This window comes from Gymnoscopelus braueri (genome assembly GCF_963280865.1).
Source record: "Gymnoscopelus braueri genome assembly, chromosome: 11".
In the NCBI taxonomy this organism is placed as follows: Eukaryota; Metazoa; Chordata; class Actinopteri; order Myctophiformes; family Myctophidae; genus Gymnoscopelus; species Gymnoscopelus braueri.
The window spans coordinates 11400197-11420455 of NC_137613.1; the positions used below are offsets into that span (position 1 = coordinate 11400197).

The window sequence follows — 20259 nt, forward strand, 5'->3', positions numbered from 1 at the left end:
ACATATTTTACAAATGTTCACTTTAAAAAAGAGCAGATCTACAAGCTCATAGCGCGGCACCGAGTGCCACGCTATGAGCTTGTAGATCTGCTCTTTTTAAATAGCCCAAAGAAATCTAAAAATGACACAGATGCGTTCCCGGCTCCTGTGTTTTACTATGTATTTTTGGCGAGACATGCTATTTTCAACGGCGTATAACAAGTGAACGGTCGATGTCGCGATGACATTTTTTTTTCTTCGTGGAAGCACAGTGAAACCCTCCGTGATTAGCAACCATCAGGGGATCGATCATACTGGAGATAAATATTACAGTATGTGACTACTTGAAAAGGTAAGAGAATAGAAAAATCGCTGGCAGTGGGTGAGTTTATTAATGTATATGTTACAGGTAAATTGGCATTCCAGGTAAATTGGAAAAGAGGCTTGTTTTCACCGCCCCCCAGGCAATTCTGTAGAACCAACGCTAGAGGGCAATGAATGCACACTGAATCCACACGCATGCACATGCGTTTGTACGAGTGCATGTGTGCGCATGCACATGCATGTGTGTGCACGTGTGTGCGTGTGTGCATGCGCACACATGCACACGCACACATGTGTGTCGTCGTGGACACTGGATAGTAACCATAGACTGTATGATAGTAACCCATAAAAAGATCTATTCTCCCCCTATCGGGTTACAACTCGGACGGCGCTGATTCGACTCAGCAGACCTTCGGCCGGTCGGCGCGGGCACTTGCGCCTGGAGGCACGAGGGCGCGCCTCCTCGGCCTCAAGCTCTGCTGAGTCGGCGCGCCTCCGTCATGGACAATAACTATTATCACGTGCGGTCCGCGTCGCATCAAAGCCCCGCCTCGCGCCACCTCCTCCTCGCGCCGCCTCGTATCAAAGCCCCGCCTCGCGCCTCCTCCTCCTCCTCCTCCTCCTCGCGTAAAAAACCCTGTCTCGAAAAGCCGCGCATAAAAGCAAGCGCTCCTCTTTCAATGTCCCTGGAATGCCAATTTCCCTGTGACATATATACTCTGGCAGTGAAAGAGTTAATTACTCCCCTTAGCCATGTCATGTAAAGGCCTGTGATGAACAGCCATTGAATGAGAATAAGAATGAATGCCATTGATCCCTGTCAACAGTACAAGTTGGGATCCTTTAGGATTTTAACGATTCCGGTTCCTTTAACGATGCCCTCTAAACGGTCCGATTCCTTGACGGTTCCTTAAGTCCTTTAAAAAAACAAACACAGACACACCTGATGACATCGGTGGGCGAGCTGCGGCGTTTCTGCTCGACCTCGGGCACGGTGTGCCAGGTGAACACCAGGCGCCAGTCGAACCCGCCGATCTGTGGCTCCCCGGAGTTGCCCAGGTACTGGAAGGTGTTCCAGTCGATGACGTCGATCACCGGACACACCACGGCCGAGGGCTCCTCTTTTATCCTGGACGGGGAAAGGACATAGTTATAATAGTAATAGTAATAGCAGTGTTACTTTTGACAGCAAATTCTGATTTAGTCTTAGTCTTTTGAATAACATTTAGTTTTAGTCCTATTTTAGTCTTCTGAAATTGTCTTGGTCTAGTCTTAGTCGACTAAATATCAAAATCTTAAGGTCCTTACACACCGGCGAATGTGCGAATATACGCAAAATTCGGACTCGTTCCGAATAATTAAAAGACGCTTTTTCGCTTCGCTTTTCCGCTTTTTCGCGCCATGTACGCTTGCATTGACTTTATAAGGTTTTTAAAAAAAGCGTATTATTCGCACGAAAAAATCGCCCCGGTGTGTAAGGACCTTAAGTCTTTAAGTCTTAGTCAACAAAATAGTAAAATAATAATGACTAGAATTTAAAACTCCTCAAAAAAAGTTCAGAAACTTTGGTTGATTATTTCTCCCCTTCAATAATACCAATTGGTATTGTATTTTATATCGTTGTTATCGTCGATTAGTCACCTTTACAACAAGGTATAACTTGTAAGGATCGTGGAATGAGCAACACAGCTAAACATATGATATGGGTAGCGCTCCCCCAAGAATTTGCCAAAATCATGAACATTTTAGCAAATCTTTGAATATATATTTTTTAAAACAAACATTTGTAACTCAAATCTTTGAATATATATTTTTTAAAACAAACATTTGTAACTCAAATCTTTGAATATATATTTTTTAAAACAAACATTTGTAACTCAAATCTTTGAATATATATTTTTTAAAACAAACATTTGTAACTCAAATCTTTGCTTCTGGGGATTCTACAAATGTCTTCTAAATCCTAACAGTAAAACAAATATATATGTATTTGTCCGCGGACCCCCCATCTCAAAATGTTTTGTTCCAGGGACCCCTCGAAGCAAATATTTGAGTTAAAATTGTATATAAAACTGCCCACAAAAAGTTCAGAACCGTAACTTTAGTCGATTATTTCTCCCCTTCAATAATACCAATTGGTATAATATTTTATATGATTTTTATCGTTGATTAGTCACCTTTACAACGAGGTACAGCTAACAGTAAGGATCGTGCAATCGTGGAATGAGCAACACAGCTAAACGTGTGGGTAGCGCCACCAATAAATGTGCCAAAATCACCCAATATGCTTCTGTTGATCGCTCTTGTTTTGAGTGAACTGCCAGTCACTCAGGTGCCAGTCACAGGTGTGTGACTGGCACCTGACCATGGGTCCTGCAACTTTGTTTGTGTGTGCTCCAAGCAGCAACACTGCCCCCATGGAAAGATGCCACGTTTGTCGTGCAAACATTGCAATAGGGAAAAGTGGAAGCTGGTGTTCCGTTACACAGAGTGGCAGCATTATTCGGTGTCCGCCCGGCGCCCTGGTACCATTTGCTGCCAGGTGTGTGACTGGCACCTGAGCATGGGTCCTGCAACTTTGTCTTTGGTACCGTTGTGCAAATCTTGCCTGTAAATCTCTGGAAGAAAGCCTAGGTTCCTCAGTGAAGCAATGCTGAGGAACCGGTCTTCTTACAGTTTACTGTTTACAGTTTACAGTTTAGGCATTTAGCTGAAGCTCTTAATCCAGAGCGACTTACAGTAAGCAAGGACACAAGAGGGGTGGGGTGTTGTCTTCCTTTGACTTCACCAGTTTCACAGAACTTGGTTCTTAGTTTAGAAATGGTATCAGGGTTGACACCAAATAATGCTGCAACTCTGCCTTAAGAGAAATAATCGACCGAAGTTACGCTTTTTTTGGGCAGTTTATATATATTCAAAGATTTGCACACATTTTCACGCTTTTTTCCCCTCAAAAATAGCAGATCTACAAGCTCATAGTGCGGTACTCTGTGCCGCACTATGACCTTGTATATCTGCTATTTTTGAATAGCCAAAGAACTCTTAAAATGATTGTCAAGAAATGGACGTCCCTTTCCCACTGTTCCTACCATACAGTAGTTAAAAGTTTAGCTTTTGTTATTTCCGCATTTTTCACCTTTATTACTTAGATAGATAGGAGAATATTATAGAGATCAGGGCTGCAACAATCAATAATTTTCTTAGCTATTATTCTATCGATACATTATTTGATTAATCAAATATATTTTTTATAATTTATATATTTTTTATTAGAATGAATCAACGCCAACAAATTCAATTGATATTATAATCAACTACACCGATTAGACTCATAAACCGACCACTTAAGCTCTATTTACTTTGTCATACAGCAGTGTCGCGCAAATATATTATTCATATTTTATTCAAATTGACGTTTTTTTAGAGACAGAAGACCATGGCCAAAAAGAGAAGAGGCTCACGAGACAAGACAGAAGTCATATTGGAACCAACTGGTTACACAAGAAGCACACGGTATGCATTCTGCACACCAACAGGCCCATTCAACAGGCACCCCCTAGCACAGTAGTTATTTATAAAGGGTTTTTAACAGATTTCTACTTTGTTGCCAATATCTATGTCGATGTGAGTCATCTGGATGACTTCAGTTCAGTACGATCATGGTAAACTGGTTTAGTGAGTGAGTGAGTGAGTGAGTGCGAGTGTGAGAGTGAGAGTAAGAGCGATTTCAGTGGAGCTGAACAAGAGGCCTTTATATTAAGCTTCTCCAGAAATGACCTAAAGCCCGAAAAGCTCAACCTGGTCCCTGACAGCCCCAGACAGACAGACAGTCATGTGTCAATGCCTTCAGTCACATCCACCCACAACACCAAACACCTCACCAGCCTGTGAAAAGGCTGTGGTCCTCAGTTGACCGGCTAACACAGTGGTTCCCAAACCTTTTTAACTCCAGACCCAAAAGAGAAATTTGATGTCTGCTCCGTGACCCAAACTAGTGAAAATAGCCGATCTACAAGCTCAAGATGTGACACGTTGTGAACTTGTAGATCAGGTATTTTCACAAGTTTGGTAACTTTGTAAAATATTTTTTAATGGAATTTCTTTGACTAGTTTTAATTAATTTATTTTTTTGGGGGGGGGTTCATAATTGTTTTCCTCTTTTTGAAATCTTTTGAAATAATAATAAAAAAAAACAATTATAGTAAACAAAAACTAAAAACTAAGGAAAAAAGGGATATTTACTCATAACCCATTAACACATTCCATGCCAGACGTTAATCTCATAATGTACTCACCAGTGCCAACGTGTTATTGTTGTTTTTTTGTTTTTTTCACGTCGCCATAGACCTTGTTAAAATCCTTAAGATTGAGCTGTGCACTGTTTGTAAACATCGCAGACATCTCACTGATTCTACCAGTGAAAACCACGTGTCAAACGGAGCTCCATTGTTGTAGTTAGAACGGTTTACGTTAAACAGTGATATGCGAGGAGAAAGTTTCGTCATTAGAACGAGGGCCGACGGGATCGGCAAAACCGGATCCCAAATAATTCTGTTTCCGGTGGTCAAACCGGAACCGGAAATGGATCAAAAATTTCCGAAAGTGCACTTTTGGTGAAATCAACGCGAACCGGCGGTTCGCGTAGATCTACGCGATTGGCACGTGGCGGCTTTAAATAGGTTCGCGTAGATCTACGCGATTGGCACTCAATGTGTTAAAATGGATCCCCGACCCTAACGTGTGTACATGCATGTATCAATTTGGGGGTCCTTGGCATGAAAAAGAGGTGGTTGCCCCACCACCCATGCACTGCAACGGGGTTTCCCCACCTTTGCAGCAGGGGCTCCAGCCAGCCCTCGTGGCACTCGCAGTGACAGTCCAGGAAGGTCAGCACGTCCCCCGTGGTGATGGACGCCCCGAGCAGGCGGGCTCGAACCAGCCCCTCCCTTTTGGTGGCTCGGACGAGACGCACCTTCCTGAGGCCCGAGATGTAGTTCTCCAACGGCTCCTTCAGGTGGGCTGCAGCAGAAAACGAGAAAAGACGCGCCAGGTTAGAGAGGCGGCATAAAGCACGGAATCTGACAGGCGCTATCCGCCCTGTGTCACAGATAGTTTTACCCATAGTTCTAAAGAACAGGGAAAACTGTTGCGCACCTCTTTGTCCTTTGTTCACGGTTGACCGCAGGTTCGGTGGTCTCAAAAACATAAAGGATAACTGGCAGAAAAAGACTCGCTTGCTGGATAAAAATTAAGGAAAACTCCCTAGACAGACTCCTTAGACCTTACTTTACACCACTGGTCTTTCGTCTGTGTGTGTGTGTGTGTGTGTGTGTGTGTGTGTGTGTGTGTGTGTGTGTGTGTGTGTGTGTGTGTGTGTGTGTGTGTGTGTGTGTGTGTGTGTGTGTGTGTGTGTGTGTGTGTGTGTGTGTGTGTGTGTGCGTGCGCCATGAGTGCACGTGTGCGTCCGTATACAGAGGTGTGTGTGTGTGTGCCCGAGTGAGTGTGTGCTTACATGGGTGTAGCTCAGGGCGGTTGTGTGTAATTCCGGCTCAAGAGTTTGCTTTTCTGTCCACGTTATCTTAAATACACAAACAAGACTGGAGAGAGAGCCACATCATCATGATGTGAATAGGGTTGGGATCCAGAATCGGAGGAACCAGATCCAACATTACAGGATACCGGAAGCGTTTTTTTTCAATCGCACCGTCAGGGATGGTATGTGGACTTCATCACGTCTGCTAAACCAGGGGTCTTCAACATTTTCAGGCCAAGGACCCCCTAGCTGAGTGAGAGATGAAGCAGGGACCCCCTCTATATTGTATAAAATTCTGTTTCAGATTGAACTTTTTTCATTTACTTGGTCTGCTCTTTTTTCGCTCTCCACCAAACCTCTTTGCCAAAAAATAGCAGATCTACAATCTTTGTGAGATCTACGTTGTGAGATCTGCGAGGCGTTGTGATCTTGTAGATCTGCTATTTTTTGGCTAAAGTTTTCCTCAGAAAAAGGGATGCTAGGTTTCAAGTGGTTAATTTAAAAAAAAAAGAATCACACAAATATTTGGTGGACCCCCTGTAGTAACTCTGAGGACCCCTAGGGATCCCGGACCCCCTGTTGAAGACTCCTGTGCTAAACAATTGCAATACCGGAAGTTCTCAAACTTTTTAATTTAAAAAAGCACCATAAATGGAACCAAATGGACCCGTAAGGGATCCGTAAGGGGTCCATTTGGTTTTTATGGGTCGAGAGTTTTAAATTTATATATTTTTATATATTTAAGATGTAAGATTTTAAAGATTTTCACAAAAATAGAAATAAAATAAACAAATTTAAAATAAAATCTAAACAATTACAGAAATAATACAAGAAAAATAAATCCAGATTTTTTATAAAATGTAAGTACTGTATATACGTAATAGTATAGTGAATAGTGAAAATAAAGAACATAGAAGATCTACAAACTCACAAAGTGTTGCATTGCGACGTGTTGTATATCAGCTATTTTCCCTATTTTTAAAAAATAGGGCTTAATAAGAGGGTAATTTAGATTGATTGAATACTTTATTAACAGTTTGCAAAAAGTAAATACCGGTAGGGTACAGTTATACAATAATGCTAAAAGGATAACACAAAAGACCCTGAAGGCTTGTTTACCATTGTGGTCCTGTGTATTCAATTCATCAAGATATATAGACATAATCAATACTAGGAGCAGTAAAAGTATATTTACAGAATTACTGTGGGAGGGTAATTTCTTTAGGCAAGCTAAAACATTGGTTCTCAAAGTGGGGTTCCAGGGGGTCCCCAGCAAAATGTGTTATTGTAGCATCACAATAATTTTAACAACTTTAACCTTTTATACTTTGGCTATTCAAAAATAGCAGATCTACAAGCTCATAGCGCGGCACTGTGTGCAAACCTTTGAATATATATTTTTAAAGCGAACATTTGTAACTCAAATCTATGCTTCTGGGGGTCCCTGGAACAAAATATTTTGAGATGGGGGTCCGCGGCCCGATAAATATCATTTTGGGGGTCCTTGTCATGAAAAGGTTTGAGAACAGAGACTAAGTCTAAATCCAGTCCAGTTTTGAAGGAGGGTAGGGAGTCGCACTTTTTCATGGCTGGTGGTAGGGCATTCCACATTTTGGTGTGGCATAATAGTAGAATTAATTCATCCCCATGTTTGTGCCGAATCTGGGGGGAATGAGAATGTATTTTTGTAAGTTTGGGTCCCGCAGAGACACAAAAAATGTGTCTTTTTGGTTCTTGAGCTGAAATGTTTGGGAACCCACTGCATTTAAGGGGACAAAGGTAACACCAGGACACTCAGTGATGAAGGTCTCTCATTAGCCCTTAAGTGTCTCTGACATTCACTAAATGTGAGAAGGAACCAAATCTGCATTTAAATTGTTAGCGACGAGAGGATGGATTTTAAAACACATTATTCATCCAGGTCTTATCTATAATTATTTAGCTATACTTGGTGAGTTTTAATTTTCCATAAAAAAATGGAGTCGGAGACTCATTTGTATGTAGAGACAAAAATGTTACCCCATTGTCTCCCTGCTGAAGTTACACGTTCTCAGGACGACGGCACTTTACGGCGTTTAGCCCATTAAGACCGGGAACATTATCATTTTAAGATTTCTTTGGCTATTCAAAAAATAGCAGATCTACAAGCTCATAGCTCTGCTATTTTTTGGGGGAAATATTTTGGGGAAAATCAGAAAATGTGTGTTTTAAAGCGAACATTTTTAACTCCGATCTGTGCTTCTGGGGGGTCCCTGGAACAACATATTTTGAGATGGGGGTCCGCGGGCCGAATGCATATAATTTTCGGTGTCCTTGACACGGAAGAGTTGGAGCACCACTGATATAGCAACATAGTGTTAGGATTTAGAAAACATTTTTAGATGTATTTGGCCGCGGACCCCCATCTCAAAATGTTTTGTTCCAGGGACCCCCAGATGCAAAGATTTTGTGTGTGCTTAAAAATATATATATATTCGAAGATTTGCAAAAAAAAATCACGATTTTTCAAAAATAGCAGATCTACAAGCTTGGGGTGCCAAGCTATGAGCTTGTACATCTGCTATTTTTGAAATGGCCAAAGAAATCTAAAAATGACAGATGCGTTCCCGGTCTTAATGGCTTAAGAAAATGCAATTACATAATTATTTTACTTTGTAATGAGAGAGCGCACACATACTTTACTGCATTTTAAATCACCTCGCTGTTATTTCTCTAATCAGATATACTAAATTACAGCCTACAGGGGAAGCAAATTAGCCTCTATATTAAAAAGGGATTTGAGTTAAGGCCTCGTTAGAATGTTAATAATCTTACTAGAGAAACTTTCATGAAAGTATTTTTTTTTTAGCCAGTGGTTTAAAGTAAACTAAATACATAATTACTTGCAGATCTATATTATCCTCCTATAATTCGACAAAGCTCTGTGGTGGTGAGCCCAAAATCTGCCCGGTTCTCCTCAGTGGCTGGAGCAATTGATCTGAATTTGCATACAGCCATAGACCATTAGCATGTGCACGGAACAGCGAAGCCCGTTTTTCACTTTCCCCAAATGTCAGCTGTTTATTAGCGTTTTTTGTGTTCGCTGACTCCCGGGTTGCCAAATCATGTGCGCATATCCCCCCCCCCCCGAAGCTCTATCTGCTGGAACAATATACAATTAAAGCTGATAAATGGGTTCTCTTTCCTGATTGGGTGACATTGGCAAACCTCCTGAAAATATATTTTCTGTTTATTAAAGTGCTGGAGAGACAGGGAGACCCCAACACTCTAAACTACTGTATATAGTGTTTGTTCAGTAACAGGGGTCTCCCTGTCTCTCCAGCACTTCAGGAGGTTTGCCAATGTCACCCAATCAGGAAAGAGAATCCATTTATCAGCTTTAATTGTATATTGTTCCAATTTCCAATTGTGTCATCTCGTTCCAATTTATTAGTTATTTCTCAACAACGACCGGCGCACCGTCAATTATCCCACTTATTACACGGCTAATTAATGAATAAATGAATAAATTGACCCAAAATTTCCTTGCTTACGGTAATGAAAGTATTCCGTAAGTGTTGCGCTGGCCGTCCGTCCGGCGCAACACGGTCGCCTCGGAAAACAAGGAAGTGTTGATCAAATAGAATGAATTTTCGGTTACTGCATCGTCTATTTCTCGCTTCAAATGTTTAAAAAAATGGCTGCCGTGTTGGATACGGCACAAAATCAAGCAGCGCAGCAGGTGCTCTGAGCCTTTGATTAGACAGCGGTCTGTTATTGAGCTCATCGGTCATTATTCAGAAATGACACACAGCTGAATTCAGTGATTGACCAATCAGAATCAAGCATTCAACCGAGCCGTGCAATAAGGGAATACAGTAACCGGCCAGACTGGAGCTGCATCAATTTTGCATGCTTACTGTGAAAGTAATTACGGCTGCGTTCCATTCGGGTCAAACAGAGTCTGAGTGTTATTGTTCTGCATGTCGGCTCACTGGAAAAGACTGTGCTGCTGCTACTCCAAACGGAATGGAGCCTTAATTACAGGTGGTATCGTTAGCAACACCTGTGTTTATCCTGCTATTTCATGTCAATAAGGCCTCCATGCCTGAAACTGTCTCTGAAAAATGCTGCAGACGCAGCTTGTCTATTTTTATGAGGACACACACACACACACACACACGGCCCTGGGACAAAGATTCACTGTGGGCCCCCCTATGATTTTTTCCTTTAAAAATAAGTTCTTTTTTTTTAATGCCCCCCCTTACCTGGGGCCCTAGTAACTCAGTCCCACTTACCCCCCCCCCCCCCCCTGTGACGCCCCTGCGCACACACACACACACACACTAGGCCATTTAGGCCCAGTGTGAGCTCGTTACAGTGGTGTAAAGTAACTAAGTACATTTACTCATGTACTGTACTTAAGTTCAATTTTGAGGTACTTTTACTTTACTGGAGTATTTCCAATTGTCTATACTTTTACTTCTACTCCACTACATCTCAGAGGCAAATATTGTGCTATTACTCCACTACAATTATTTTAAAACTTTAGTTACTAGTTAGTTTGCAGATATAAATCATTACATTATAAAACATACAATAACCACTTTAGCCCTATTTTATACATAGACTATTTGAAAATGAGCCGATCTACAAGCTCACAACGCGTCGCATCGTGAGCTTGTAGATCTGCTATTTTCAAATAATTTTGTACTTTTACTTTTGGTACTTTAAGTACATTTTGATAACGTTACTTTTGTACTTTTACTGAAGTAAATTTTTGTAACAGAGTACTTCTACATTGCAGTATTGATACTTTTACTTAAGTAAAACATACTTTTTCCACCCCTGGAGACGCCCCAACTTAAATGCTACCATTACATAGAGTCAGTGAGCACATTCTTTTCTTTGACTGACAACTCTACCGTAAGTAAGTAGGCTACTTTTAATTACTTTGCAGTCTGAGTGCTGCTGGCAAAGTGACTGAATTTTAAAGCCTAATTAACTACTGTCAAACTCCAGGTCCTTATTTTTGGGGCATGCCATTATAGGGCGAGAACTTTCAAAAAATGTTTTCCAAAATGTAAAACATTTTCAAAAAGGTTAGATAAATAAAGAATAGTGACAATAGCAGATTGAAAAGCTTGTAGATCGGCTATTTTCACCATTCATTGTGTACAAGCAAGTGTAGCTATATAGGGCTTAAGTGCTTAAAAGCTGTTGACAGATAGAGTACACACACATCTGGGGTTGTGGCTTTGGAGTGGCTGTTGAGTCAACATTAGGAGGACTGGTCTTGCAATATGTCATAACCAGCCAAAGGATTCCAGCGGTATGATGGGGTGTTGTTTTGCAGGTACAGTGTCTATAAACATGCCTTTCGGGACCCGACAAAATATATATATCCCTTTATTTTTATTAAAATCTGCTATACATAAATAGCAGATATACAAGCTCACAGCGCGTCACTTTGTGCAGCGCTTCGAGCTTGTACATCTGCTATTTTTGAAATGTTTTTGAAAAATCTTGAAAGTGTTTTTTTTACACAATATCGTCTCTTCTGGGGTTCCCTGGGTGCTGCTCCGCAGCCTGTGAATGATCCAAGCACCACCGGAGAGGAGTACACCCAGAAATCATGTGATCACAACAACAAAAAAAGATTGCCTCCTTCCATGTTAAAGGATTCACAAAAGTATTTTTTTTCTCTGATTTCTGTTGTTTTCTAAGTGTTTTTCAAAAAACAAGCCACATTCATACGGCCATAGAGGATCGCGGCCGGCCATTTTCTTCCCGATTCTACCGGACCCCCGTGCGTGTAATGAGCCGATCTCCGTGAGGACGGCGGTCACGGAGAATATTCCACGATTTTTCCAAAAGTTACAGTAAAATCGACGTTTTCGCTGGCAAGGGGGGCGGTAGACGGATGAATTAATCCATTCATTCCTGGCAGTGAATGAGTTAACTCATTGAGTGCCATTAACGTGTTTCACGTGTTTTTACTGCTATGGCGCAACGTGCCAATGACGTGTTTGACGTGTTTTTGAAAAAATAGTAAAAAATAAAATAAAAATAAAAACTTTTTTTTTTTGGAAAAACATGTTCAGAACCCAAGATATCATCATCTGAAGATTTGCAGCCCCATCCACTCAATGAGTTAAAAAGGTCTTAAAAGTCCTTAAATTGTCATTTCACTGTCATCTGGGGACCCCCACACAATCATGTGGGGACCCTCCTGGGGGTACCGACCCACAAGTTGAGAATTACTGTTTTAAAGGGACTACACCAAGACTTTTAACTTTTCCTTCTTTTTTGTGTGTTTTTGGTACCTACTGTACCTACCTCTCTTCTATCCCAAAAAATACCCCAGTTTGAGCACTCAGGCTTTCACAGCATATCTGGGGTTTTATGTAAATTGTGTATTGTGTAAATTGTGTAAATACTCAAAACAGGCCAAACTGATTTGGCCCCGAAAGTGACGTCACTAGCGGTACAATCCCTCCCGTTTTTCAGTTCCAACTTCTGCAAATAAGGACAATGTGGTATTGCAGGTGAAAGTGCTTTATAAGCCAGAGAGAAGTTAGTTGGAATGAGTATATCTGAGGCTTGATTTAGGCTTAAACCTTTTGAAAAACGTTTGAGGGACATAAACAATATGATATTAAATGTATATATATATTTTTTAATTCATGGTGTAGAGCCTTTAACTCATTCACTGACAGAATTATTGCTGGCCACGTTTGCCCACTGCCAGAGATTTTTCATTGAAAAAAAAAAAGTACTCAGGAGCCGAGATACAGAATTTTTAAGTTTTAAGTTAACAAGGAAGTGGATGGGAGTCTAGATCTTCGAAAAATAATAATACAATTACGTTTTTTACGTCAGTGGCAGCATTGGTAAACGGGAATAATTACGTTTATTACGTCAGTGGCAGTGAATGAGTTAATGTACTGTATTAGTCACCCTACTACTCTATGGGTTCTGTCCGTACCTCTCTCACTGTAGTCGTCCACCAGCACCACCTCTTTGAGCAGGATATCGGGGGACGTCTCCAGCACGCTGTGCACCGTCCTCAGCAGGGTGGACCAGGCCTCGTTGTAGAAGGCGATGACCACCGAGGTGGTGGGCAGCGAGCTGTAGTCGTACTGCAGCTCCCTGCATCTGTACAGCAGGCAGAAAGGATGACAAGGCGTGTTAGTTAGGAGGACACAGGTCGGCGGGTTCAACGGAAGGAGGGTCAGAGTTGTCATGAGGGGCTCCATTAAGACCGGGAACGCATCTGTGTCATTTTAAGATTTCTTTAGCTATTCAAAAATAGCAGATCTACAAGCTCATTTGCTTGTAGATCTGGTATTTTTTGGGAAAATAAATCGTGAAAGTATGTGCAAATCTTTGAATATGTATACATTTTCAAAACTTCGCTTCTGGGGGTCCCTGGAACAAAATATTTTTAGATGGGGGTCCGTGGCCAAATACATATAATTTTGGGGGTCCTTGACATGAAAAAAGTTTGAGAACCACTGATTATAGCAACATTTACACTAACAGTTTTTTCAAAAAACGATTAAGATTTAGAATCCCCAGAAGCAAAGATTGAGTTAAAAATGTCGCAATTATTTTTGCATAATCGTCATAATCGTTTCCATGTTGAAAAATGTTCACACATTGCCAAACATTACAAATAGCAGAAATAGCAGTCACAAAGTGACACGTTGTAGATCTGCTATTAAATTATGAAATATGTCAATTTCTTCGTAGGCTACTTTTTTTTTTTTTTTTTTTTTTTTTTTTTTAATTTTTATCCCGCGATTTTGTAACCCTATTTTTTACACCCAGTGCCAATTCTCTATGTAATCCTGGGCACTACCTTCCCTCTGCCAACCTAGGGAGGCCAGGGCCGAGCTCATGCCTCCTTCAATGCATGAGAGCCAACTGACCTTCTTGTCACCTGACAGGGGAGAGTTTCCCTGGTTGGACGTAGCGCGTGGAAGGAACACGTTATTCCAACCAGTTCCCTTCCCCTCCATCAGGCGCCCCGGCTGGCCAGGGGGAGGCAGTATAGTGACCAGGATTACTGCATGTTTTTGTGAGGGTACCTACCCTAGGAGACACGGGGAGAACATGCAAACTCCACACAGAAAGGCCCTTTCGCCAACCCCACCTAGGGTATGGGCACTGATGACGCGGAGGAGAGAACACGCCCCCAGCGCCCACAGCGTCCCCTGCGGGAATCGAACCCAGGACCTTCTAGCTGTGAGGCGACAGCACTACCGACTGTGCCACCGTGCCCCCTAGGCTACTTTTAAGTTATTTGTCATATCTGCACTGTGGATTTTATTATTACCTAAAAGGCAAAAAGAAAAAAAAAAAAAAAATCCTATGTTCCAATGTTCGATGCCAAACACACAATACAATTGTTAATCACAATTATTTGTGTGACAATTAATCGTCAACTTCAATACAATTCGTAATCGTGACCCTTCTCAGACGGGCTCAATAATACCCATTCAGCTATGCCCCCACCCCCCCCCTGAATCTTGATCAGAAATCTAGGTCAAATTCATTGTGTCCATTCACTTATTCAGGTTTTTCCTTTGTCACTCGGTCTAGGGGGAAATAAATAAATAACATCTATTCCCCTACCTGCATCTTTACCAAGAGTATCATTCTGGGTGTGGCTGTAAATGTAGGCCTAGATCTATTAACCCCTTAAACCCTCTAGTCTAAGTGAAATGGACCTGAATTGAAACTGTACTTGGAACCCTTTCTTCCGTCTACACACCAAATATCTTCGCCCCAAAAAAATGGCCGATCTACGAGCTTTAAGCGAAGCTCACAACACATTGCAACTAGGGTTGGAATCCGGACACCGGAGGAACGAGAGGTTCCATTTGGAACCCCCTATACCAATCGTTAAAGGGAACCGTTAAGGAATCAGGCCTGTTAAGAGGGAATCGTAAAGGAACCGGAATCATTAAATCAATCTTAAAGGATCTCAACCCCAATTGCAACGTGATGCGTCGTGAGCTTGTAGATCGGCTAATGTTCCCCCCAGAATAATTAGGGAGACTGGGGATCAAGTGGTTAAGCTTGACACTGGCCTAACTTAAAAGTAAGACGCACACCCAACTATGATCTCACCCCCAAAGCCATGTGAGAATCAAGAATGTTTGGACAGGGGTGCCAAGGGACGTCCCTATGTGTCACTGTGGGCGTCAGTATGGGCATCACCGCCACGCACAATTTTCCATAGACTTTCATAAAACCAGTGGTGTGTAAAATAACTAAGTACTGTACTTAAAGGGTAAGACCACTTTGTTAGAGGTTTGGGTTGTGTAGTTACCTTGCCATGATGTAACTCCAAAGGTGGGCAAGAAATCAAAAATAATTGCTCCATTGATTAGAAATTGATAATTCTAAATATGCTCCTCATTGACTTACATTGTACGGTAAAACAGCTCTCAAAGTCACTCTTTTAGCACATAAATGAACCTAAACATAGCTGATTCAGACAATATAGAGCATCACCAAACCCAGTACTGTTTGTTTTTTTAATAAAAATGTCAACTTCCTGTTGATTTTACTATTTGAAGATCTGGATCCGGATCCGCGGATCCAGTCCAGGTTTTCTACTTATTAAAAATGGCTAAATCAACAGGAAGTTGACATTTTTATTTAAAAAAAAAAACAGTACTGGGTTTGGTGATGCTCTATATTGTCTGAATCAACTTTGTTTGCGTTCGTTTATGTGCTAAAAGAGTGACTTTGAGAGCTGTTTTACCATACAATGTAAGTCAATGAGGAGCATATTTTGAATTATCAATTTCTAATCAATGGAGCAATTATTTTTGATTTCTTGCCCACCTTTGGAGTTACATCATGGCAAGGTAACTACACAACCCAAACCTCTACCAAAGTGGTCTTGCCCTTTAAGTACAATTTGAGGTATGTGTACTTCACTGGAGTATTTCCAATGTTCAACACTTTTACTCCACTACATCTCAGAGGCAAATATTTAGCTACTAGTTACTTTGCTGAAATAAATTATTATATTATAAAACATACATTAACCACTTCAGCCCTATTTTATACATCGGCTATTTGAAAATAGCCGATCTACAAGCTCACAACGCGTCGCATCGCGTTTTGAGATGGGGGGTCCGCGGCCGAATACATATCATTTTGGGGGTCCTTGACATGAAAAAAGTTTGAGAACCACTGATATAGAAACACAATTTTTTTTTGGAAAAACTTAGAATTTAGAAGACATTTGTAGAATCCCCCCAGAAGCAAAGATTTTAGTTTGAAAAGTTTGCTTTAAAAAACATATATATTCAAAGATTTGCACAAATCTTCTCGATTTTTCAAAAATAGCAGATCTACAAGCTCATAGCGCGACACACAGATGCGTTCCCGGTCTTAATGGGTTAAAACTTCCACTTCCACTCACAGTGGGTTCCATCTCTCGGGCAGCGTGCGGTGCAGTGACACCAGGTCGGACACGTAGGTGTTGATCTGGTGCTTCTTGATGCCCTCCTCCTCCTTCCTCTTCTCCTCGGGTTGGTTGAGGAGGTTCAGGGTGACGGCCGCCCCCATCTCCCCCGGGGCGCTCAGGTCCAGGGGGGGCTTCTCGTACACCGGCCTCTTGAGCCGCTCGTTCCTCTCCACCTCTCCTCCTGCTCCTCGCTGTGCGGCAGCCTCGGGCAGTCCGTGTGCCCCACCTGTTGTGTCCAGAGGTGTAAACGGGGATCTCACACATTTTTACCAATGATCTTTCAAAACGTTCCCAAATTGTTTTACTAAAGAACAGGGTAAACTGTTGCGCCCTTCTTTGTCCTTTGTTCAGGGTTGACTGCAGGTGCGGTGGTCTCAAAAACATAAAAGGTAAACTGGCAGAAAAAGACTCGCTCGCTGCATAAATATTAAGGAAAACTCCTTAGACAGAGACTTAAGACAATGGTTTCTTTATGTTAAATGCTCATAATGTGCTCTGTGCTCATAGTGAGGGGTGAATTATAATAAGAAAAACGTTTCGGTGCTGGGACCTTCGTCACTGCTATATCATATATAGATATAGCACTGACGAAGGTCCCAATACCGAAACCTTTGCTTATTTTAACAGGACAGGAAATTATTTGACCACATGTCCAGGCCTATAGCAATCATTATGGTGCAATAATCAGTGGTGTGTTCTACCGTGTCACGCTATATACGTAGTGTGACCTGCAGAACATTTTCGTAGCCAAGCGTAGCCCCCTACTACTAATGCCATTCCTTGCATTGACACGCTAGCGTATCTCCACGACCACACGCATGCCGTGCAGGGAATGACTATCGTATCCCTCCGAAAAAAAACTAGAACACACCACTGGTAAATAATGTATACTCACTTACTTACTCCAATGTTCTTTAAATGCCCAAAAACAGAGTAGAGCTAAAGGTGTCACATGACGAAAAGAACATATCTACCAGACCAGTTGAGGAGAGAGTTACGTCACTAGCATAGACTCCCATTTTAATGAATGGAATGAGGGAATGAGGAAATGCTCTGTCTATCTCAATGAGGAATGTACAAGTAATGTACTTATGTAAAAAGGTTTTTATTTTGTACTTTACTGGAGTATTTAGAAATGTTCAATCATTTTACTTCTACTACACTAAATCTCAGAGGCAAATAGTGTAGGCCTACTTTTTACTTTTTACTAGTTGCACTTCAGCCCCATTTAAACTTCGGCTTCTTAAAAATAGCAGATCTATAAGCTCACAACGTGTCGCATCGCGGCACATTGTGAGCTTGTAGATCTGCTATTTTCAAATGATTTTTCTTTTTACATTTTGAAAACTTGTGAAATGGGACATTCTGCGTAATGAGTAGCCTACTTTTACTTTTGGTACTTTAAGTATACGTTGACGCCAATACCTTTGCATTTTTTACTCAAGTAGGCTACATTTTGAATACCATGACTTTTACTTGCAACATAGTATATTTCTACATTGTAGCATTGTTACTTTTACTTAACCCATTCAATCCGGGAACGCATACTGTGTCATTTTAGATTTATTTGGCTATACAAAAATAGCAGATCTACAAGCTCATATATATACAGCTCAGATATGCAAGCACTCGGTGCCACGCTATGAGCTTGTAGATCTGCTATTTTTGAGGGGAGAAATCGTGAAAATGTGTGCAAATGGGGGCAGATATACATACACATACATATATATATATATATATATATATATATATATATATATATATATATATATATATATATATATATATATATATATATATATATATATATATATATATATATATATACACACACACACACACACACACACACACACACACACTTTTGCTTCTGGGGGTCCCTGGAACAAAATATTTTGAGATGGGGTCTGTGGCCAAATACGTATCATTTTGGGTGTCCTTGACATGAAAAAGTTTGAGAACCACAAAGAGCAACATAGGCTACGTTATTGTTTTTTGTTTTCAACTGTTAGGATTTAGAAGACATTTGTAGAATCCCCAAGATTTGAGTTAAAAATGTTTGAGTTTAAAAAATATATATATTCAAAGATTTCCCCACGATTTAAAAAAAAAGGGCAGATCTACAAGCCATGAACTTGTATATTTTGCTATTTTTGAATAGCCAAAGTATTAAAATAATGGTTAAAGTGCGTTCCCGGTTTTAATGGGTAAGTAAACAAAAAAAAAGTGAGTATACCACCCTACCACTGGCCGTGTCTCCCCCGGGGGCAGCATGGTGTCTGATCAGCAGCAGGTATCCCACCAGGGTCAACCCCATCAGCACCACCACCAGCCTGGGTCTGTTGGTCCTGCGGCCGCACAGCGCTGCCATCGCACTCTGTCTGACCGCTTCCTCCTTCCCTTCTTTCTTTCTTTCTTTGAGTCAACGTTATGTTTCCATGATCATCATGTCTTCCTGGCACTGCCAACACCCAGTAGCCTCCTACTCATTCTGCCACCATCATCACAATAATAAGAGTCAACCTGGCACTAACAGAAACGCGTAAAAACCCAGCATTTTTACGCAGCGACAGTCTTTTTTTTTTTAAAGTCTTGGGAAAGTAAAGTAGCAGAGCTGGCTGCTCAACTTTTTTTGTTTGTTGGAGTAAAAAAATATCTCAAAATTGTACTATCTCAAAAATGTACAGTAGCCTACTTGAGTAAATGTACTTAAGTTACTTTCCACTACTGACAGAAACGCAGCGACAGTCAACTTGTTGTGTTTTGTTGTTGGAGGCGAAGTTTCAGCGGAGCAGCTCAACAGGAACCCGCAGCGAGGCGTTCATCTTGATAAAGGATTTATATTGATTGAACAGAACACACGCCTCCTGTGTGTACTGTTGGACCGTCTCATGGACATTAGACACACAAGGATTGTAGGATTAGATTAGCAGCAACCAGCAGTAGGTGGTGGTGGTGATGCGTTTGTGTCTCCAGGGATTATCAGTGTGAAATCCAGGTCAAATCAAACGGGGGTTTTAAATAGCCTGCATGGCTCCTATACTTCTTCAGCAGACAATCTTGGTCAAAAGTTTTCCGGTCGTCGTCGTCACGTCCCTTTAAACTACTTTTCAGAATGTCTGTTTAAATCTTCGCGCTGCGGCGGCGGGTCCTTTGATGTTTGTTTTTTCTCATCGTGACAACATATTGTATCCAAACTGTTGCTGCTTTGAGTCTCTCTCTGTTGTAACGGCACTCACTGAGGAACTACACGACTACGGGGAGAGCCTCTTTACCTTGGTGTTTCGACCGGGTGGGCGTGGTTGTGAGGCATGGTTTTTTTTTGTGAGGTTCAAGGGTTCGGTTTAGGCATGTAACCACGCCCACCTGGGCGAAGCACCAACGAAAGAAGGGAGTCCCCAGGGACACTACCGGGCTGACTGGCTACATTGTAGCCGCTACCAGCTACTTGAACTTGGAGAGAAAGTCAGTGTTGCCAGAGTTTGTGAGAGAAATAAGCAGCCGGGTCTAAGAAAACAAGCCCAAAAGAAGCGACTATAGGCCACACGAGAACTTTAAACCTATATAGTAAAGTAAACCTGTATATATATATATATACTTTAAACCTATATAGTGCTATTTGAAAATAGCCGATCTACAGGCTCACATTCTAACATTCTAACAACACAAATGCTCCCTGGCACAAAACATATATAATCATATTAATAATATTTGAGAAACACTGGTTTAAAAAAGAATTACAAAAATGTGGAAGCAAGCCTAAATAAGCAACTACACTTTAGAAACGAGACTAAATAAGCAACTTTAGAAACAATTTTTACGACTTTAGAAACAATAACAAGCCTGCAACCCGCAACTACCAATATTTACAAGCAACTTTACAGAAAAAAGAAGCCCAAAGTCACTTATAATAAGTGAACATGGCAACCCTGAGAGAAAGTTCAACCCGGGA

General features: G+C 41.3%; 1 protein-coding gene across 3 annotated transcripts in view; it reads right to left on the minus strand.

Annotated features, from left to right (window-relative positions):
• The window catches only part of galnt12 (UDP-N-acetyl-alpha-D-galactosamine:polypeptide N-acetylgalactosaminyltransferase 12), a 49481-nt gene extending 29947 nt beyond the window's left edge, over positions 1–19534 (minus strand). For all 3 annotated transcript variants that reach the window (XR_013934103.1, XM_080443332.1, XM_080443331.1), the window contains exons 1-5: positions 18552–19534; positions 16263–16533; positions 12804–12973; positions 5133–5322; positions 1247–1432 (exon numbers count right to left, since the gene is read on the minus strand). Coding sequence is in view for 2 of the 3 variants with exons in the window: in XM_080443332.1 (XP_080299458.1) it covers positions 1247–1432; positions 5133–5322; positions 12804–12973; positions 16263–16533; positions 18552–18678 (944 nt within the window). In the remaining variant the exon portion in view is untranslated. The remainder of the gene's footprint in view (positions 1–1246; positions 1433–5132; positions 5323–12803; positions 12974–16262; positions 16534–18551) is intronic.
• Positions 19535–20259: the final 725 nt, after the last annotated feature.